The sequence below is a fragment of the Trichosurus vulpecula genome, chromosome 1 (genome assembly GCF_011100635.1).
Source record: "Trichosurus vulpecula isolate mTriVul1 chromosome 1, mTriVul1.pri, whole genome shotgun sequence".
NCBI lineage: Eukaryota > Metazoa > Chordata > Mammalia > Diprotodontia > Phalangeridae > Trichosurus > Trichosurus vulpecula.
In genome coordinates, this window is record NC_050573.1 from 331203993 (window position 1) to 331227657 (window position 23665).

Genomic DNA, 23665 nt, shown 5'->3' on the forward strand with positions numbered 1-23665 from the left:
TATTTGTCTCCCTAGTTCCTAGCATAGTGATTGGCACACAGCAATTGCTTTATAAGTGATTTTTTCTTAATTTATTTATTCATTCACTGATTCATGTAATACCAAGAAATGTCAGTCTGTCTCTGTTTTTTTAAGAGAACTACTACTTATTAAATTAGGGTCATTCACAGATGGGTATTGAATAAGAAGTATTTTTGTGAGTTCTAGGAATTTAAAATGAGACTTGATAAGTTTCTCCCAGCTATTGAAATTCCTACATTTGGCAGTAAAGGCCTTTCCAAATGAATGATCATGTATGAAATTAGCATCCATTTCACTTCCTCCTCAACAATTTTCTTTCCACCCTAAGGATATTTCTGCCCTAAAATCTTTCTGTACAGATTGGTGACTTCCTCTTCCACATTACTATTTGAGGAAAACTCAAGTCACCATGTCTTGATTCATTTCATACTCTCTGATCAATTCTTCACCAACTTCCTTGCCCAGAGGCTTGTAACTCTTCTCGTTTATGGAACCATGAGCTTTGATCAAGTGAGCTCTATTGTTGAGTGGCCCCATTCACCATTCCAGTAATTTTCTATATTAAAGTATCCCACTATATTAAAGTTTTACCACTCCCACATGTGTGTTGTTTTTCCTCATTAGAATGCAAGCTTGTTGAGTGTGGGGATAGTCTTTGTTTTTATATCTTCAACTTTATAAGCACAGGGATTATTAAGTAAGCCCTTAAAAATTTGATTTAATTCATTCTTTCATACTAGGGTGGGGAAAAGAAGAAAGTATACCCAAGATTTATGGTTGCAAAGAGAAGCAGTAGATGATGCAGTGGATAGAGTCTTGCATCTGAAGTTGGAAGGACTTGAATTCAAACCCAGCCTCAGAAAAGATTACTATTTGCATGATCCTGGGGAAGTCACTTAAACTTTCCCTCAGTTTCCTCAACCATAAAATAGCACCTACCTCACTGGGTTTGTATGAGGAACAATTGAGATGATATGGATGCCTGGCATATCATAGTAAATATTTGATAAGTACCTTTTTTGCCCCTTCCAAATAAAATTTATTAAAGGATAGTCTTTATAGCTAGAAGGTGAGATGGATGTTTTGGTCCTACAAGTTAGTGTCCACACAGAAGTGATGATGGAGCAGCCCCCAAGATATCTTCCCAACTTTCCCTTTTTGTAGAGGCAGTCTTATCTCCGATATAGCTTAGGGGTACTTCCCTGCTTTTCAGTGATTGATGGAGGCAGGAGGAGATTATCTATTACCTCTGATTCCAGATGTAGGTTTTTGAGATCTCTGAATATTTGTAATTGGTTTAGGATGATGGAAAGTCTTATCTGTGATCCCAGACAGCTTGCTACTTTTTGGTCCAGGTTGATAACTATCTATGAAGTTGTAATTGTGGAGACAAGAAGTCATGGTTTGTATTAGGAATGTAAGCCAAATACAAGGGGAAGCAAATAAAGGCATATGGGGATATTAAGATATTAGGGGCATGAATATTGCTAAGTAATTCATTCTCTACTTTTTCCCACCATTTTCAGGTAGAGGGCAATGGATTATTATTTTTTTTTGGCAAAGCCCTTTGATAGAAGTTCTTATAGTTTTTCCCCCTGCTTGGAATTCTACATATAAAAGCTAATATAGTCTATAAAGGAAGAAAGAATAAACTGTCAGTACAAAAGGACTAACTTGGAAAGAAAGACCTCAATTATTAATATAGCTATGCATATCAATGTGTGTGTGTGTGTGTGTGTGTGTGTGTGTGTGTAACCATTCTCTAGAATGGAGCATTAATTCTTTTATATTTACAAAGGAAAGTCACAACTTGCAATTGGAAAGATTGTAAGGCACAAACCTGTCCTTATATAGATCATTAAAATGGTCCTAGTAACTATAAACCATATTGTTGGTATTATGGTTGTAATATTTTAATGCTTCAAAAGCCATTTTATTCTCCAATTCTTGAATTCAGTTGGTGGCATCTATTTCAATAGAAAATGTAGGAGTTTATGATCAATGAAGATTTATTTAATTAGGGTCTAGGCATAAGTCACCCATTCACTGGGGAAACTGGGCCATATCCACAGGTCTGTAGTATTACAGTAAAGGCTAAATAAGTGAGGATAACATAATCATGAACTTGGCTGTAGGTTTCTTGGTACATTGCTACTTTTCCATTCATCATTCTGTCACTTATAACCACTTCTAGTATTTCTCTGATTGCTTCCTGGCATGGCTGCTCATTGACTGAGCTGACTAGGAATTTCATTGCTCCTTTGTGCTTTATTACTCCTAGTGGAGTTGTGGACTCTCAGGCAGTCCAGGATTGGAGAGAATGTCCTCTAACCACTTTTCTTTTCTCTCAGTATCAACCCTGTACCTTCTTCAATTTCTATACCGGTCTAGGTTTTGTCATTATCGCCTTCAGTCAGTTCCTCTGATCTTTGATTTATCCTTTTCATCTGGCTTGGACTTTATAGGTAGGGCTGACATATAGCAGAAGGATCTCAGCCTATTAGATAACACATAGATATGACATTCTACATAAGAAATGCATTTTAAAATATAGTCATATAACAAATGAAAGTGATGTTCTGGAACAAAATGCATTTTACTTCTGTAATTTCCCAAAAAAGTACAGTCGCAAAAATGATTTCAGGTAAGGCAACAATAAAAATTCAAAATGTTGAGATAAATGAGTAAATTGAAATATGATTAAGGTATGATAGTCTATGAACTAAATGGATATGCAACAAATAGCATCTATGTTGCTAAAAGAAGAGGTTACTGAATTACAAAAAGGCACACTGGGTAATACAATTGCAGGAGACTGAATATTACTTTCTCAGACGTAGCTAAATATAACAGTGAAAAGTTTTCTTTTGTTTTTTAAAGAAAACAATGCTGAACAGACTTTTAGAAAAAATGTACTTGAAGGACATATGGGGTCTTCTTGAAAAGAATATTATAGAATATGGGTGTTTATTAGCATCAAATGGATTCTGCAAAATTTAAAGTAAGCATATGAAAATTAAGCAAGGCTAAAATATTAAATGCTCTTATATAGAATATAAATAAAAATAATACAGGGAGCATAAGTAAAAGATAAACCTAAATGAAGAATAATTAATGTAATTCTAAATAATTAGTAAATAGATGATGAAATCATAGAAAAAAAAACATAAATAAAAAAGAAAATGATAGCGCTGAGACAACATACGAGCATTTGGGGGTGGAGTGTTTGCAGTAAATCAGCACTCAGAAGATAAATTATTGCTCTGAAAAAATAATTAACCAAATCCAAGAGATGATTAATTATCTAAACATTCAATTTATTAAATGAACTGATCTTTTTACTTTTGCCCATAAGATTATAACTACAGCATCTATTTGCTACTTGTAGCTACCTTGTCAGAAACTCTGCTCCAAAACACTCATAATCTTTTTACCCACCAGTTTTCAGGGTGCAGGGATAGTCAGTGGACATAGTGGAAATAAAACTTGATTTGAAGTCTGAGTCCCTGTTCAAATTCTGTAACAGACAATAAACACAACATTAATGATAATTGTGAATATGCCTATGTAGTTCTGTATCGCAAGGTATGAGAGACTCTCCATAAAGAAGGTAAAAGAAGTATAACATTTATTCAGACACCAGAAAACCATATCCCATAACTAAATGTTCAGCTCCTGCAGCCAGTTTATCATAACAGCAAGGAACTTAAAACACCATATAACAACCTGGAGACTTACCATCCCAAAACCTCTCTGACCCCTTGTTAGGGTCTTCCCCAAAACAAACTCACAGTACAGCTAAATCAGCCTCTTCAGTTCTAACAATCATGAGGGCAGCCATTAGCAGCCATCAGCAGTCATAGCATCTTTCTCTCTCTATCAGCATTTCCTGTGACATAACTTCCTTTTCTTGTCAGGAAGCTCTTCCCACTATGTAACTTAAGCTTCCTGTTTCAAATAGGAGTTTTGAACACATGTCCACTAAAGTCCAGAGTCAGTACTCAGTCCAGTGTCAGACTGCATTCTTGTTAACCTGTCTCACCTTGGAGAAGTCACATTAATAATCTGAGCCTGTTTCTTCATCTGTGAAATGAACAGGTTGTACTAGATGATATCTAAGGTCTCTGAATCTATGATTCTTAATATAGTCCCTTCATTTTTTCCAAAAATCAAGGTTATTTATGTCAGGTGAATTAGTCGATTAAAAAGTACCTATAGTGCACAAGTTGATAGGGATACAAAGAAAAAAAAGTCAAACAGTCCCTGAAATGAAAGGAATTATATTCTAACATCAGAGACAACATTGAAATATAAAAGTATGTATAATTTTAAAAAAACACACAAAACAAAGTGAACTGCCTAAGGAGGAAAGGCACTATTTCAGCTGGTGGAGAGGGAGGGGATATAAGAAAGGTCTCATGTAGAATGTGGTATTTGAATTGAGTTTTGGGAGAAATGAAGGATTCAAATAAGTGCAGATGAGGAAGGAGTACATTTCATCATTAAAGAAAGTCAATGCAAAGGTACAGAGATGAGAGATGGAGTGCCACATCTGAAGAATATTAAAAATGCCACTTTGATTTAACCAAAGAGTTTATGGAGGGGAATGATGTATAATAAGGTATGAAATATAGACTAGAAATATAGGATGGGTCCAAGAAGTATTGGAGGAGAACAGTTGCTAAATGAATAACAAAGAAGTTTATATTTGATTCTAGAGGTAGGAATCTATCAGAATTTATTGTATAATAGAGAGAAATGGTCAAACTCAGGAAAATCACTTGGCAGCTATGAGGAAGATGGATTTTGAGGACAGTAGGTTTTTGAATCAGGAAAACCAATTAGGAGGGTATTATAACATTCTAGGAAAAAGGTAATGAGGGCTATGTGAGTAGAAGGAAGGAGAAGCATTCAAGGAATATTATGCAGGTAGAAATAAGAAGATTTGGCTATTGATTGGAAATGTAGGATGGAAACAAGGAGCCAAAGACACCAAAGAATCAAAAGTTGGTGACTGGAAAAATAGTAGTTCCTTTGAATAAAATACAGTAATATAGAAGAGAGTAGCTTTGGGGAAAGATAATGAGTACTGTTTTGGACATATTAAGTTCGAGGTATCTATTAGACATGTAGATTAAAATATAAAGGAGGCAGTTGATGATGCTGATCTTATGCTTAGAAGAGAGACTAGAACTGAATATATAGCTATCTGATGTTGAGGTGGAAATAATCTACATAAAGATTAGTATTAAACAGAGCTGATCAAGGGGTAAAAATATGTGGTATTGCATCTAAAAGTCTAACTAAGTTTGTTCAAGTAAGGTTAATGGGTCATTTTGGTTTCTCTAGCATTACATGAAGAACTATAAGCAAGCTAAATTAATTTTATATTCAACAATTCAGAACTTGATTTGAGTCAAATATCAGACCAATGCAACAGCCTCTACCAGTCTTTCCCCTACAATCCTGAACTCTCACAGCAAGATTGAGTCTTTCAGCAAAACTTTATTATATACGTGTAAACTTATTGGTGGAAGATCTAAGTTAAAAATCTCATTGATAATTGTATTTTTCATTCTGAAGCTATAGTTACCTAGCTTGACTCTCAGAACCTATCAGAGATGTTGATAGAAATATATATGTATATATAATGTATATGTTAGAGATATATCTATACATATAGTATATAAATGTTTTATATTATTTATTTACTGTATATTATATAATATACAAATAATGTATATATATATAAATATATAACATAATATATAATATATATTATGGAGATGAGAGCTGAAGCAAAGGAAGTAAATGATTGAATGAAAGAAGTGTATTATTCATTGTCCTTATAAACATATTTCTCTTATTTGCTAACTCTATGGCCTTGATAATTCTATTTTTTTTCTTGGAATGTTCTCCCCCTCTTTGTCCTGCTTTCTATTTCCTTTTAAATTACTATTCTGGTTTTAAAGCATATATCAAACAAATGCCACCTATTCTAGGAAGGCTTTTCTGAACATACCCTTTCCTATTTACCCAACCCACTTCCCAAGTTGGTAATGGATTTTCTACTTTTTACCCTCAAAAATCACACAGGATCTTTCTTACATCTCTTAATTGATGTGTTAAATACTATTCTGTATTGTCATTATTTGTGCTTCTGTCATTACTTCCCTTCCCCTTCCCAACCACCCCCCACTGGGCTGTAGATGATAAATTCCGCTTATATGTCTTTTGCAAATTTTTTCTGTCAATGTTAGCATAGTAATCTGGACAAATTAGAAAAAAAAATGTTTATTTAATTGAATTGATTCCCAGAGGCAAATAAAAATCTTTTTTAAAAAATCATCTATCACTTTATATTGCTCACATTTCATTCTTTTTGTTAACACCATTATGGATAATTAAATCTTGACTGTAACAGTGTTGCATGTTGGCTTGCAAGAGGTTTTTCCCCCACATCTTTTTTTTTCTTTATTTATTTTTAGTTTACCACACACGGTTCTACATAGTTTTGAGTTCCAGTTTTTCTCCCCTCCCTCCCCCCTCCCTCCCCAAGACAGCATGAAGTCTCATATAACTGTCATGTATAACTTCGCATTGAATTAATTTATGCTCTAGTCAAGTCGTGGAGAAGAATTTTGACCAATGGAATGAATCATGAGAAAGAAGAAACAGAACCAAAAAAAAAAAAAAACAAGAAAAAAAAAACAAAAAAAAACCCCAAAAACAAAAACAAAAGAGAAGCAGAAAAGGCGAGCATGTAGTGTGCCTCAGTCTGTATTCAAACTTCGCAGTTCTTTCTCTGAATGAAGATAGCATTCTCCATCGTGAGTCCCCTGGAGTTGTCCTTGCCCCTTTAGGTTGCTGAGAGAAGCGCAGTATGTCAGGGTTGGTCCTCACGGAATCCACATATCTGTGGCTGTGCACAACATTCTCCTGGCTCTGCTCCGCTCACTCAGCATTATGTCGTGTAGGTTTTTCCAGGTTGTTATGAAGTCTGCATCATCCCCATTTCTTATGGCACAATAGTATTCCATCACCTTCATATACCACAGCTTGTTCAGCCATTCCCCAATTGATGGGCATCCCTTTGATTTCCAATTCTTGGCTACCACAAAGAGAGCCGCTATAAATATTCTTGTATATATGGGTCCTTTTCCCGCTTGCGTGATTTCTTTGGGATACAACCCTAGAAGTGGTATTACTGGGTCAAAGGGTATGAACATTTCTATAGCCCTTTGGGCATAGTTCCACACCGCCCTCCAAAATGGCTGGATCAGCTCGCAACTCCACCAGCAATGCAACAATGTTCCAATTTCCCCACATCCTTTCCAGCATTTATCATTCTCCTGATTTGTTATTTTAGCCAATCTGACAGGAGAGATGTGGTATCTAAGAGTTTTTTTGATTTGCATTTCTCTAATCAGCAGCGATCCAGAGCATTTTTCCATATGCCTGTAGATAGCTTTAATTTCTTCCTCTGAAAACTGCCTGTTCATATCCTTTGACCATTTCTCAATTGGGGAATGGCTTGTATTCCTATATATTTGGCTTAGCTCCCTGTATATTTTAGAGATGAGGCCTTTATCAGAGATACTAGTTGCAAAGATTTTCTCCCAATTTTCTGCTTCCCTCCTAATTCTTGTTGCATTGGCTTTTTTTGTACAAAAACATTTCAATTTGACATAATCAAAATTATCCATTTTGCATTTTGTAATGCTCTCTATCTCTTGTTGGGTCTTGAATTCTTTACTTTTCCACAAATCTGATAAGTAAACTATTCCTTGCTTTCCCAAATTACTTAGAGTATCAACTTTTACTCCTAAATCATGAACCCATTTTGACTTTATTTTGGTATATGGTGTAAGATATTGGTCTATTCCCAGTTTTTGCCCTACCTTTTTCCAGTTTTCCCAACAGTTTTTGTGAAATAGTGAATTATTAGCCCAGAAACTGGCTTCTTTGGGTTTATCAAAGAGTAGATTGCTAAACTTGTTGATTTCACCTACTTGTGTACCTATCCTATTCCACTGATCCACACCCCTGTTTCTTAACCAGTACCAGGCAGTTTTGATGACTGCTGCTGTGTAGTACAGTTTAATATCTGGTGTGGCTAAACCACCATCTCTAGCATGTCTTTTCAGTAATATCCTAGATACTCTAGACCTCTTGTTTTTCCAAATGAATTTTGTTATTATTTTGTCCAGCTCAGTAAAAAAATTTTTTGGTAGTTCGATTGGTATGGCACTGAATAGATAGATTAATTTAGGTAGAATTGTCATTTTTATTATATTAGCTCGGCCTAACCATGAGCAACTGATATTTCTCCATTTATTTAGATCTGATTTTATTTGCGTGAAAAGTGTTTCATAGTTATGTTCATATAGGCCCTGGGTTTGTCTTGGCAAATAGACTCCCAAATATTTTATAGTGCCTTCAGTAACTTTGAATGGAATTTCTCTTTCTATCTCTTGCTGTTGGGCTTTGTCAGTAATGTATAGGAATGCTGAGGATTTATGTGGGTTTATTTTATATCCTGCAACTTTGCTAAAGTTGTTTATTATTTCAAGTAGTTTTTTACTTGATTCTCTAGGATTCTCTAGATAAATCATCACATCTTCTGCAAAAAGTGATAATTTAGTTTCTTCTTTTCCTATTCTAATTCCTTCAATTTCTTTTTCTTCTCTTATTGCTACAGCTAATGTTTCTAGAACCAAATTGAATAATAGGGGTGATAATGGACATCCTTGTTTCACCCCTGATCTTATTGGGAATGCATCGTTTATCCCCATTACAAATAATGCTTGTTGATGGTTTTAGGTAGATGCTATTTATAATTTTGAGGAAGGTTCCCCTTATTCCTATGCTTTCTAGTGTTTTTAATAGGAATGGGTGTTGTACTTTGTCAAAGGCTTTTTCTGCGTCTATTGAGATGATCATATGGTTTCTGCTAGTTTTGTTGTTGATATGGTCAATTATGCTAATAGTTTTCCTAATATTGAACCAGCCTTGCATTCCTGGAATAAATCCTACCTGGTCATGGTGTATTATTCTCGTAATGATCCCCCACATCTTTTAATTTAAAAATATTTGGAATAAGGACCTTTATGAAGCCATGCATTAGGTGAGAAAAATTTGGCCTATGATCTCTTTAGTTTGAGATGATCCACTATCTCACCCTTTGAGAATTCTAGATTTTTGTTTATTATTCAAAATATTATGACTAATGAAACAATAACAATGTGGCATTGTGGATGGAGAGGTCATCTTAGAATCAGAAAGACTTTGATTCAAGTGCCATTTTTTACATATACTATGTCTGTGACTCTTAGCAAGTCATTTATCCTCCCAGGGTCCCAAGTGAATTCTCTGTGATTTCTAAAGAATGGAAGACAATTGGTTGAGAGTTTCATCACCAGGAAAGAATCCCTTAATCTAATGAAATCTCATATTGCACCCCTTATCCTTCCCACCCCACAAGAAAAAAAAAAGAATGTATTACTTGTAGCTGTGTATTACATATAATGCCCAAGCAATTGTTTTTCAGATTAGGACAATTGAGAGACCGATAGAATTTCAGAATTAGAAAGACCTCAAGGTCATTGAATCCATTCTGTACCTAAACAGGAGTCCCTACAAAAACATCCCTGGCAATTGATTATCTGGCTTCTAGTCATTCAGGATTTTACATTCCAGTGATGAAAATCCCATTACTTATAAAGATAGCCTATTCCACTTTGGATGGCTCTAATTGTTAGGAAGTTTTCCTCACATAAAATGAAGGTATGTTGTTTAATAAATAAATCTTATTGAAATCTAGGCATTATAACTTTCTTTTTACTATACTGATTTTCTTAACTAAATTTATCACAGCCTTTTGGCAGCTAAGTGGAAAAGATCAAAAACAAGAAGAAATGACCAGATGTGATTGTCTTAGGACTGTTTTTTAATCATATTGAAGTATAATGCTGACAGCTATGTTTCATTTTCTGTATTAGTCTGAGAGAAATGCACACCCAAACCAGTATATAGACAGTTTATGATTCGACCCTCAATATAACTAAATCATAATCATTGTTCATTGCTTTAAAAATGAAGTTTGACTATATTTGAAGGAAATGCAAATGCTGAGAAAAAAATTGGACTGTGTTTGGGCAGAACTCTCTTCTTCTTTTCATCCCAAATACCATAGTTGGTCTCCTTTAATTTTTGAAGTTTAATAGGTTTGACAATTATGCCTTGAGTGTTCTTCATATCCTTGAATTGTATAACTGGACTAATTCTAGACAGCTCATAGATTTCTTATGAGCAATGAGATTTTACTTAAAAGGGCTATATTCTAATAGGAGTAACTTTTGAGAAACATTTGTGTGTTTCTTAGTATTATGACTCTCTAGAGATAACATATGTTATATACATAAATTATTCTATGTTGAATACCATTGTCAAATAAATTATATTTTCTTGCATTCACAGGTACCTCTGTTCTACAAGTGACAGCTACAGATGCAGATGACCCAACCTATGGAAATAGTGCTCGGGTGGTATATAGTATTCTTCAAGGACAGCCATACTTCTCTGTTGATCCCAAAACAGGTTGGTCCTCAGTCTTCATTATATCCTTTGGCCTGGATTAGGAAAAAAAACTCGCATTCTGTTCTTTGAAACCTTCTCCTCTACTAGGCATAATAAGCTGGCCATCTACTTTTTAGTAATACTTAAAAATAATGTTTCATACTAGCATGATTTTAATTGCTGAAGACTCTCAACTCTATAGTTAACTTTATTTGTATTTCTGATGTGATTTTTCCTAGATAAGGTTATTTATCTGTCCTAATGCCAGAAAAAATCAGAATGCCATAAAATGCTACTGGTATAATTTTAAATGAATTGTCTGTGTTTCCAAATGAATTTGAACTATACTATAATGTGAATCTCTAAGTTGAAGAGGAGTGTAGTCTACATTTGTCAGACTATTGCTGCCAAAGAAAGTGAAGAATTTATTAGATGCATCATTCCTAGTATGTTTTCAGTTGTGGGGAAGGACAAATTTTCCATTACTTTGTGTGCATATGTGCGTGTATGTGTGTGTGTGTGTATGTGTGTATGTATCCTAATATCCCTTAAGTGAGAACTTATTGCAATTAACAATTTAATTTCTCCAGGAAATCAGTTTCTTACATCTTTTTTATGGGAAATAAAATAAACAATTAATTTCAACTGATCGAAATGGGAAAAAAAAAATTCTCAGAAAGTTAGATATTAGGCTCGTGAATCAAAAGCAGGAAGTTATCCATAAATTCATTTAAGGAGATAGGATTCTATGCTTTCTTTCCCATCTTGCCCCAACCAATAAATTACTATAATGTTGCCTTACATTTGTATAGTACTTTGTGGTTTTCAAAAGTCACATTATCACATTTCATATAATTGTAGAAATTTGTGGCTAGGCAGGACCTTAGAAATCAACTATTCTAGTCCTCTCATTGAATAGGAGAGGAAACTTAGGTCTAAGTGGACAAATTGATTTCCCAATTTCAAATGTTGTTGTAGTAGAGACAGGACTAGAAGCCACAGTTCCTAATTACAAGTCCACTTCTTTTTCTTCTTGATACCATCACAACAATTTTGTGAAATAATCAAGGAAGATGTTATCATCATTATACTTTTGTGAAAATAAATTCTGGGAGGTTATAACGAAGTGACAATGGCAACTGTATTCAAGGAATTCTAACTATTTTAGAAGTACGAGCTGGTCATGGAGATCCACTCAACTTAGCTTCCTAAGCAAAAATGGAAATAAGTGTCTTAAATGCAGTGTAACTCTTTTTTTTTGCCTAAATATCCCTAAGAATCTTATAAGAAATAGCTAGTTTCCAATCAGCTGCCTATCAGAAAACAAATGACATTCAGGGAACCTAGGAAGATTTTTCTTTCTCTTTTTTGTGAGGACCATGTCTTATAAGATCTTGTTCACCCATAGAACCTAGCACATTTGTGCACACGATTCATGCTTTATATATGCATACAACGCATTATTGCACCCAACTAAGCTTCCAAGGGAAAAAATGCTTCATAAAACTATATGACACCAAATGCAAGTTGGGATCTAAAGTCAAATGTAGCTTTTATAAAGAGGGGAATATTAATGATAAACTTGTATAAACTTATTTTATGAGTAGGATCTGTGATTTAGACAGCCTAGGGAAGTTCCAGTAATGGAAGGGAACTCAATATCATTGCAGGTCCAATTACATTTCAAATTTAAGGTTCAATTACACTGAATTTCTGAGGAACAGAAGCTGGATAGGAAGGCAAGACTTCCTTCTTCCAAGCCCACTATGCTAACCTATCCTACTTTTTATTTGGACATTTTTAATTACTGAAAAACCTTGAAATTTTTAAAGGGGTGGGCATTATTTCTCAATTATGAAATTGTATCCTTTGCATTGAGGGCGGCTCTGTTAAGTATGAGGAAAGTGTAGGGAGTGTGACTGTCAATGGGGGAGGTTGTTGAGTGAAACTAGAAAAAAATGGTGCTCTTAATGCCAAAATGCCAGGCATAACTATATCATATACAAATTCTAACAGTAACAATGAAGACTCCATCTTGTCAGCAATAAGTCTCTTCAGGCAAATATATATTTTCTAGAGGTTTATAAAAAACACAACTGAAATAGGGACATAGTCTACTGTCCTTCGGTAGTAAGAGGATCAAACATAAATTTAATCTTTGATTTCCTCTATGTAAAGGGCAGTTTCAAAGTTAATATGTCTTTAAGTACAATTTTTTTCTTCAAAAACATGTTTTCAAAATATTATTATAATATATTAAAAAAGCTGGTTTATTATTTTACACACACACACACACACACACATACACACACACACACATAAACACACACAGATAACACCCCTCCATTTTTTGCTAAAGGAACCCAAACCAAAATATCTCTACTGCTAATTATACAGTGTCCATAATAAAATAGGTTTTTGCGTTTGTTTGTTTTTTGTCCCTTTTTTGTACTTTGTCAGTTGAGGGAAATGTTTGGCTAGTCTGCGGTCAGACTATAGCAGAGGATCTATTAAATACACATAATAAAGAAAATTTATACAATGCAATGAAATGTACTGATCCTAATGTGCCCTTTAAAGATAAGCATTTCCACTCTAAAGATAAATATTTTTAAAGACAAGTTAGTCCTCATCCAAATCCTGTACATTAGCTGTATACACATCTTTCTCCTGAAAGAATAGGAGTTACTAGAATGAAGGCATATTTCTTTTGTTGATATACTGTTATTTCAAAGCTATAATGTTTTCAAGGTATTAAAATGAAAACAGCATAAAAACACATGGCTATTGGGGTATATCCTATGACATTAGTTGATATGGAAGTTTTTAAAAAGTATTAAAGATATGGGTCTATGAATTTGTTTTATTAATGTTTTGTTAACTATATTTCTATGTTACTATTTTCTTTGTAATCCTATATATCTTATTTTATGTCTTTAAAAATGTTATTCCAAGGAGTGCTCTAGGAGCTTTACCAGACTTCCAAAGAAATCCATGATCAAAAAATATTAAGTACCTTTTCTATGGACTAGTTCAAAATTTATTATGGTATTCATGTTGCTTTGTTCAACTGTAAACATCATTTTTAAAAGTCAGTTGTATAATGTCCCTATCAAATCTGTACTTAAAATAAATAGATTAGAAGAGCTGAACCAAAATGGGTAAGTAGCAGGAAGTAGAGGCAGATATTTATAGCCTAGTTCCAGGGCTGACTGAGGAAAGCACTTGAATCTAAAGGTGTCATTCCATGTTGAGAAGCATCTAAAGGTTTGAAGTTGTGTACCAAACAAGGAGCAAGTTTAAAAGCAAGCAATAGCTATGTGTCTGTGACCCCAGAAATTGTGTGGAATCTCTGTTCCAGATTCCAGCTCAATCTGTATCCTGCAGTAGAATACTTGGCACAGGAAATTTAATCCAGAGGTGAACCTACAGTTCTGTCACTCTGAACTGTTTATGGTGGTTGAGTCCCGCAGAAGTCTACTGGAACTTCTCACCAGTTATAAGTGTACAAGATTGTTATGTAGACCCAAAACCCCATTTAGAACTTGCAAAGCTCAAACCAGGAGGGCACAAATCAGACATTAACCTTAATTAAATCACTTTGAGATGACTGAAAACTTTCAGGTGCCCATCTTAAGATGTCTCAGAGATCCTGGAGTAATACAATACTCAATACTCCAAAACAAAGTATTAGGACAAGCTTAGACACCTGCTCCAGAAGTTTGCAGAGCCCAACCCTAACATAAAGCTTGAAGTGAGGAAATATGCTACAAATATGAGCAAACAACAAAAAGTATCGTGCCATTAAAAAGTTATTATGGAAGAAGATGCCCACCTAGATGTTGGAATAAAAAGAAGCAATGCAGCTGAGCCATAACACCTCCAGACAAATCTACAGGCACCAGACTGAATAATAATAAAGAAATTCTGAATGAGTTATGCCAGTCAATGTTGACATAGGAAGGCAGATAAAGATGTCTGCAGAAACTGGGGACAAAGTCGAAGTAAGATCATGTGGCAGAAGCATTCCAGGGCCCAAGGAAGGGCTGCACACCAGCACTAAAGGAAGTCCTACACCTGCCCTGGGGTACCCCCAGAACCACACTGAGGCATTGGGATGGGGGTAATGTCAAGTGGCAGCTTTGTTGCCTATTAACCATTCTCAGGTCTCAGATCCAGCGAAGAATGAGAACAAGATTTACTTATAGCATAGAGAGACTCTGGACAGTGTAGCAAGAAAGGAGGAAGTTCAGAAGCCGGATACAGCAGCAATGGTATGGTTCAGACCTTAAGCACAAAGCATGGTGTCACTTCAAGCATCTAGTCCAGCCTGCAAAGGAATAACTGACTTACAGCTCCACCAGCAGTGAATCACTAAGCTAGCTTTCCCCTACACTTAGAACAATTGCTTTTTTTTTGGTCATTTTTGCTAATCTAATGGGTGTGAGGTGGAACAACAGGGTTATTTTGTTCTGAATTTATCTTATTTTGATCACTTCTTAGAACTGTTGTTGGTTTTTTTTTATTTGTAAAATGCCTATTTATATCTTTTGACCACTTATCTTTAGTAAAATACCTCTTGTTCTTCTATATACATTAATTATTTATTAATCAGTATGGATTTCACTGTATTGTGATTTCTAATTCTGATATTCTATACTTTGCCAACAATTGACAAGAATTTGGTAGTACTTGGTGGCAATGAAACTAGGGGATATGATTTTATTCTTAGGTTTATAAGTTGAGTTAATTCAGAAACTTAATAGCAATAATGAATCTGACAACACCACTCACGATGAGCACAGCTGACAAGCCTTGTCACAACTGCTATAGATGACACATTTATTTATATATTGCAGATGACAGAGGTTAGTTGGTAACTGTTCCATACAGCTATTAAGGAATTTTAGATATAAATGCGTAAGTTTACATAATATAATGCAATTGTGTTTATTTTTTTAAAATTGTACATCATACTTTGCTAAATTTTGTAAAAAAAAAATTGTTAATTGTGAAACCTTATCCTTTCTCAAATGGTAATTTTAAAAGTTCCATAGATAAATTGTATACATTATGCTTATGCAAAGAGAGGACCTTGAAGACCTAGCTTTCAGTTCCATACAAAGATACTCATTGACACCCTCCATTGAGTGTCCAAAGGACATTATTACACTTGACCGATTTCTATCATATAGTATAAAAAAGTAAAAGATCATCATTGAGAGTCACTGCTCTTGATGGCTAAGCCCTTCTTAATCAGTGACAGCTGTTTCAAACAATTCTTCTCCACTTAATCTAAAATGGTGTTGTTCCCCGTTTGGACAGCATTTGAAGATATAAGTTATCATGTTGGCTTGTTTTTGTTTCCCTTGAGATATTTCAAATATTCTAGAGCTATTTTTGTAATAATATTTAAAATATTATAAAATGTAGACTTATAATGCAATTTAATTGGAATTTATTTCTCATCTTTTCATTCTTAATGGTATTTTTAAATTAACTTAAATTTTGTTCCCAAATAATATTCTTTGCTTCAAAGAGGTGGAAACAATTCCAAAGGGAATTATAAAACAATCTCAATACATACACACACACACACATATATATATATATATATATGTGCATATGTATGGAAGTGTATATATATATATATATGTGTGTGTACACACACACACACACACACACACACACACACACATATATATGACAGCTAGGTGGCACAGTGAGTAGGGCACCACCCCTGGAGTCAGAAGGACCTGAGTTCAAATTCAGTTTCAGACACTTGACATACTAGCTGTGTAACCTTGGGCAAGTCATTTAACCACAATTGCCCTGCCTTCTCCATACACACACACACACACACACACACACACACACACACATCAGTTTTAAGAATAACATTTTAAATTTTCAATATTTATTGTTCAAACTTATTAAAAGGTTTGTTTTAAGTTATACATGTGTATATATGCATACCTATCTACCTACTAGGTATAGATACATATATAATATATAGCCAGTACAGTTACTGTTTAAGAAATGGTTATGGGTATGTGTTTATACACACAACACCCCAACCTTTCCATTCCACATATGTACTCATATGCGTATTCATATGTTTCTATTGCCATAGGTATTAGTTTTGCTTATATATACTGCAATTAAATGTGGATACCTATATCTAATACATGTCTTTGGAGACTGTGGTATTCCTTGACTCACAGCCCTGCAGCATTACCATAACATTATCTTATATAAAAAGGGAGGGCCCTGGTTTCATAGAAACACTTGGAGTAATTAAGAGGGCTAAATAGGGGATTTCCGGGGGCAGAGCCAAGATGGTGGCTGGAAAGCAGGGAGTAGCGTGAGCTCCCTGCCGAGTACCTCCAAAAACCCATAAAAAATGGCTCTGAACCAATTCTAGAACTGCAGAACCCACAAAAACAGGAGAGGGAAGCAGGGCTCCAGCCCAGGACAGCCTAGATGGTCTCTGGGTGAGGTCTATCCCACACGGAGCTGGGAGCTGGGAGCTGGGAGTGGAGCGGAGCAGAGCCCAGTGTGAGCAGCATGGACCAACCAGACCAGGAGCCGGGAGGAACGGGCCCTGGCACCCTGAATCAGTGACCTGCGGCAGTTATCAGATTTCTCAACCCACAAACACCAAAGACAGCGGACAAGGTTAGTGGGAAAAGCTGTGGGAGTGGAAGGAGTTCGAGGTTTGGCCACCGCCCCCGGGGCAGCAGAGGTGGGGCAGCTACAGCTGAAGTTGCTTCCGGCCCCAGGCCCACCTGGTGGGAGGAATTAAGTGGCGGATCAGAGCAGGAGTGCACAGCCTGCTGAAGATATAAGCCCAGTCCGGTTTGGGGGTTCTTGGGGAAGGAGGACTGCTGGTGTGGCAGAGCTGGTGCATCCCGCCAAATGTGGAACATAGAGCTCTTTAGTCTACAAGCAGTCATACCCCACTGAAAAACTCAAGGGTCAAGTTAGTTGGTTGGGAATATGGCCAGGCAGCGAAAACGAACCCAGATTCAGTCTCAGACTTTGGATTCTTTCTTTGCTGACAAAGAAGACCAAAAGATACAGCCTAAAGAAGTCAACAAAGTGCAAGAGCTTACACCAAAAGCCTCCAAGAAAAACATGAACTGGTCCCAGGCTATGGAAGAGCTCAAAAAGGATTTGGAAAAGCAAGTTAGAGAAGTAGAGGAAAAATTGGGAAGAGAAATGAGAAGGATGCGAGAAAACCACGAAAAACAAGTCAATGACTTGCTAAAAGAGAACCAAAAAATACTGAAAAATACACTGAAGAAAACAACATCTTAAAAAATAGACTAACTCAAATGGCAAAAGAGTTCCAAAAAGCCAATGAGGAGAAGAATGCCTTGAAAGGCAGAATTAGCCAAATGGAAAAGGAGGTCCAATGGCCCACTGAAGATAATAATACCTTAAAAATTAGATTGGAGCAAGTGGAAGCTAGTGACTTTATGAGAAATCAAGATATTATAAAACAGAAACAAAGGAAAGACAAAATGGAAGACAATGTGAAATATCTCCTTGGAAAAACCACTGACCTGGAAAATAGATCCAGGAGAGATCATTTAAAAATTATTGGACTTCCTGAAAGCCTTGATCAAAAAAAGAGCCTAGATACCATCTTTCAAGAAATTATCAAGGAGAACTGCCCTGATATTCTAGAGCCACAGGGCAAAATAGAAGTTGAAAGAATCCACCAATCGCCTCCTCAAATAGATCCCAAAAGAAATCTCCTAGGAATATTGTCGCCAAATTCCAGAGCTCCCAGATCAAGGAGAAAATACTGCAAGCAGCCAGAAAGAAACAATTCGAGTATTGTGGAAACCCAATCAGAATAACCCAAGATCTGGCAGCTTCTACATTAAGAGATAGAAGGGCTTGGAATACGATATTCCGGAGGTCAATGGAGCTAGGATTAAAACCTAGAATCACCTACCCAGCAAAACTGAGTATCATGCTCCAAGGCAAAATATGGATTTTCAATAAAATAGAGGACTTTCAAGCTTTCTCAGTGAAAACACCAGAGCTGTATAGAAAATTTGACTTTCAAACACATTAATCAAGAGAAGAATGAGAAGGTAATCAAGAAAAAGAACAAGAAAAAGAAATTGCAAGGGATTTACTAAAGTTGAAATGTTTTGTTTACATTCCTACATGGAAAGATGATGTGTATCATTCATGAGACCTCAGTATTAGGGTAGCTGAAGGGAATATGCATATATATATATGTGTGTGTGTGTATATATATATATATATATATATACACACACACACATATTTATACACACATATATATACACATATATATATGTTTATGTATATATGTGTATATGTGAGTGTGTATGTATGTATATATGTATGTGTATATATATATATATATATATATATATATATATATAGAGAGAGAGAGAGAGAGAGAGAGAGAGAGAGAGAGAGAGGGAGGAAACAGGGTGAGTTGAAGATGAAGGGAAGATATCTAAAAGAAATAAAATCAAATTAAGGGATGAGAGAGGAATATATTGATAGAGGGAGATAGGGAGAGATAGAATGGGATGGATTATCTCGCATAAAGGTGGCAAGAGGAAGCAGTTCTGTGGGAGGAGGGGAGAGGGCAGGTGAGGGGGGAATGAGATTTGGCCTGAGGAGGGAATACCATACATACTCAGTTGGGTATCTTACCCCACAGGAAAGAAGAGGGAAGAAGATAAAAAAGGGGGAGGGGATGATGGAGGGGAGGGCAGATGGGGGTGGAGGTAATCAAAAACAAACACTTTGCAAATGGGATAGGGTCAAGGGAGAAAATTCAATAAAGGGGGATGGGTTGGGAAGGAGCAAAATATAGTTAGTCTTACACAACATGAATATTGTGGAAGGGTTATACATAATCATACACTTGTGGCCTATGTTGAATTGCTTGACTTCTTAGGGAGGTTGGGTGGGAATGGAAGAGGGGAGAGAATTTGGAACTCAAAGTTTTAAGAACAGATGTTCAAAAACAAAAAAAAAAAGTTTTTGCATGCAGCTAGGAAATAAGATACACAGGCAATGGGATGTAGAAATTTATCTTGCCCTACAAGAAAGGAAGGACAAAGGGGATGGGAGGGGAGTGGGATGACAGAAAGGAGTGCTGACTGGCGAATAGGGCAACCAGAATATATGCCATCTTGGAGTGGGGTGAGGGTAGAAATGCGGAGAAAATTTGTAATTCAAAGTCTTGTGAAAATCAATGCTGAAAACTAAATATGTTAAATAAATAAATTTGAAATTTAAAAAAAAATAAAATGCCATTTACCAACAAAAAATAAATAAATAAAAGGGCTAAATATTTTTCAAAAGGAAAATAAAACCTGATTATTGTGCTCCTTTTATTCAATTTTGCACCCAGTAAAAATATTGACTCACTATATGAAATGTATACATACTTGTAAAAATGCCAGCCTGTTAGCATTAATAGTCACTTCTGACTCTTAATGAAGGTAGGAGGGATTAAATCATGAAAACAGGTGATTAGAGCTAACAACAACAACAAAAAGTACAATTAGGCTAAATGATGGAGGGAAGCTGAGAGAATTCAGACATGAGAGGATTCCTCAGAATTCTGTTGCTCAGAATGTGCTAAGGGTGTCAGGAAGGGCTAAAGACTCAAAAAAGGGTTTTGATTTCTTTTGTTTGCAATTATGTCTGTTGTTGCTGTTATTTTTAGATTTATTGCAGGACTGAATAAGAAGAAAGAATGCAATTGATGGGGGATGAGCCGATGATAGTTATCTACAGAGAACTTTGCAAGGGGACAGGGAACATTGGAAGAGGGGTTGGATTACCAAAGTCAAACTTTGATTCACAGTATTTACTTCTGGTAGTTATGTATTGCAAAGAAGAGACGAATCATTTTTTGCCTCTTTAGAAGAGCTCCCTAGTGGCTTTTTTGTTGCTCCTTAGTGTAAGGAGGCTCACTAAGGGTCAAAGTGGTACATAAACTTTGATTTTGCTTCATTTATATTTTGGAATGGGATATCGTAGAAAGTATAGCTAACCTTGTTCCCTTAAAATAATTTTGAAAAAGCATGTCTCTAACTAATTTGTACAAATTTCAAAATTTGTTCAAATTTTGTAATGACTTTTAGCTAAAGACTTTCTTGTAAGAAAGCTCACTTTCTTTTGAAAAGATAAAATTTCTACTATTGTAAATTATGATTACACATCTATTCGTAGTTGTATTTTCCTTCCATTTCTTTAGCATGAGATACAAACTGCCTAATTATAGAAGCATTGAAGGCATCATGAGGTAATAATCCATTTAATACACTATACAAAATTTCATATCTTTAAAGATCAGTTATACATTGTTTTTTGTAGGCATACATGAGGGGAAAATGTGAGCCTTTGTTTGTGGGTATATGTTTGTAAGCATACATCATTACATCTTTAAATCATAAGTAGTTATACATATGTGTTAATTCAAGTACAATGGGAGCCAATGTGTTGTGACTATTTAATAATGGAAACCTCCAAATTTTTTGTCCTTGTGGACTCCATAGTGTCATTTAATCAGTCAAGAAGTATTTGAGCACTTAATATGTGTCAAGCACTGTGATGAAAACTAGGAATAAAAAGAAAGGCAAAAATATGACCCCAATCAAACATCTAACCAAAACACAGATTTCTTCTCTAACATTTCCAGTAATTGACTATCCAGCTTCTTTTTTGAACAATCCTAAACACAGGAAGTCATTACCTCACAAGCAGAGGATTCCAGTTTTTTTTTTTTTTTGGAAATTGAAAAATTTTAGTTAGTTTCTCATATTGTGACAAAATCTGCCTCTTGACAACTTTGACCCATTATTCTTAAGTATTTTTTTATTTCATAGCATCTTATATAATTTAAGACCATTATCATGTTTCCCTTATCTTATTATTATCATCTCTATGCTCAACCTATATAGTTTAATAAATCAATCAACTACCATTTATTAAGTACCTATTTTGTGTCAGTCATTGAGATATATGGACAAAACATTGACAAAGTGAAACAATTCTCACTCTCAAGGTTCTTACATTTTATAGTTTATCATTTCTCAGATGACTGTGTTTTGACTACCTTCACTATTCTGATCACCTTTCTCTGGATACACTACAGATTGTCAGTACTTCCCAGGAAACTGAATTCAATTTTCTAGATGTTTTCTGACAGGGCCAAAGACAAAGTCATTATGTCTACACACAGTATTTCAATGAGTGCAGCTAACACTACTTTTGCTTCTTTGGTTCACCCATTACACTAAGTGACTCCTGTTGTATTTTATTTTTCACATGAACTATTATCTAGCAACATTCTTCCCACCCTTTTTTATTTGGAATTTAATGTGGATCTTAACTTTTTTAAACCAAACCTAAAATTTTAAAATTATCTCTAAGAAATTTCATCCCATTAAATACAGGTCATTTCTCTAGCTTCCTAAGATCATTTTGGATCCTTATTTTGTCACCTGAAGTTTCAAATAGGTTCATAGGTCAGAGTTTAGTTCTATGGGGTTGAGCAACATTCTACTGATGTTAAAAGAGATTGTACTTTTTAACATTTTTTTTATTTTTTCCTTTAGAGTGATTTAATATATTTTGTTAAAAGTCAAGAATTAAAATTATTGGCTGACACATCTGTAGAACATATGGGGTTTTTAATTTTAGGATTATAAAACACAGGATATAGAGCTGGAATAAGTCTTGGAGGTTATCTGTTTCAATGTCCTCTTTTTATATTATGTGGAAACTGAAGCAGGGAGAGAGACTAAATGATTTGTCCAAATTTCCGTAGGAAAGAAATAGCAGTCAGATTTGAATTTAAGTCCTCTGGCCCCAAATCTACTGCTCTTAATAGGGTTTAACAAATTTTAATTTACTGATTATACTATGAAGCTATACGCATAAAATGTCATTAAAATAATAGCACATGATAGTATATACAATTTATAGAATATTCTTTCTGAATGTAACCAAAGGGACATTAGAAATGCAAAAATCTTAAAGAATTAGGATTTTAGAAACATTTATTGGAAATGAGTCTGAGACTAAGACTATGACATATTGGTTAATGAGAGATGGAATCTGTAGAGAGAGAAAAATCTTACCCTCAGGCAAGGGACCCTTAAGCAGTTCCTGACTTACAGATAAGAGAGGACTATAAAAAAAGGAAAATGACTTCATTTGGCATTTAAGAAAGGTCATAGGAACCCTTTCTGACATTTTTGCTTGGATTCCAGAATTAGTTTTATACTATGTTGCTTAAACCTCAAATGAAGGGATTGCCCTGAATTTACTCCACCTTGGATGGTTTGCCCTTAAAGGAACATACCCAGGTTTGTTTCTGAAAGAACTGGTGATTTAATCCATTTACACAGCATTACCCTGTCACATTTTTTTTATACTAAAAAAATAAAAGGGTGAGACAGACAAACATTTTGTACTGAAGTTAAGTTGACTGCTGATTTCAAGGGGGATAAAAGAAACAGGTAGAAAGCATAGGCAGTGTGGTGCAGCAGCTAGAGGGCTGACCTTGGAATGGGGAAGTTCTAAGACACATGTTAACTGTTTAACCATGAGTCAGTTATTTTATCTGTCAGTGAACCAGACAGCTCTCTAACACTGTAAAATACCCATCCCAGGGGATATCAATGGCTGTCTTACCACACAACCACAAGGAAGTCACATATGTTTGGCCCAAGCAGCCAACGGGTGTAAAATAAACTCTCGATTATGTGGCAGCTTTGGAAAGAGAAATCATGTAGGCTGAGAAGAATTCCTGGATTCCAGCTTTTCAGAGGAATTTTGAGAGCTCCTTAACCTTTGCTCAACTAAGAAGCTGGAGATTAAAGCAATGATTTTGGGGGAAAATGAACCAAGACAGTGAGGGCAAAATGGACATGAGGTTGCCTATTTAGCAGTTCAAATTGCAATTGCTTTTTAGAGAAGTCTGAACCTTTCTTTGGAGAGAGAGAGAGAGAGAGAGAGAGAGAGAGAGAGAGAGAGAAACTATATGCAT

The 23665-nt window shown here is 35.3% G+C and overlaps 1 protein-coding gene across 1 annotated transcript in view; it reads left to right on the forward strand.

Annotated features, from left to right (window-relative positions):
- The window catches only part of LOC118837960 (cadherin-18-like), a 143117-nt gene extending 128391 nt beyond the window's left edge, over positions 1-14726 (forward strand). The window contains exons 3-4 of the mRNA XM_036745126.1: positions 10501-10620; positions 14560-14726. Of these exons, the coding sequence (XP_036601021.1) occupies positions 10501-10620; positions 14560-14726 (287 nt within the window). The remainder of the gene's footprint in view (positions 1-10500; positions 10621-14559) is intronic.
- The last annotated feature ends 8939 nt before the right edge of the window (positions 14727-23665 follow it).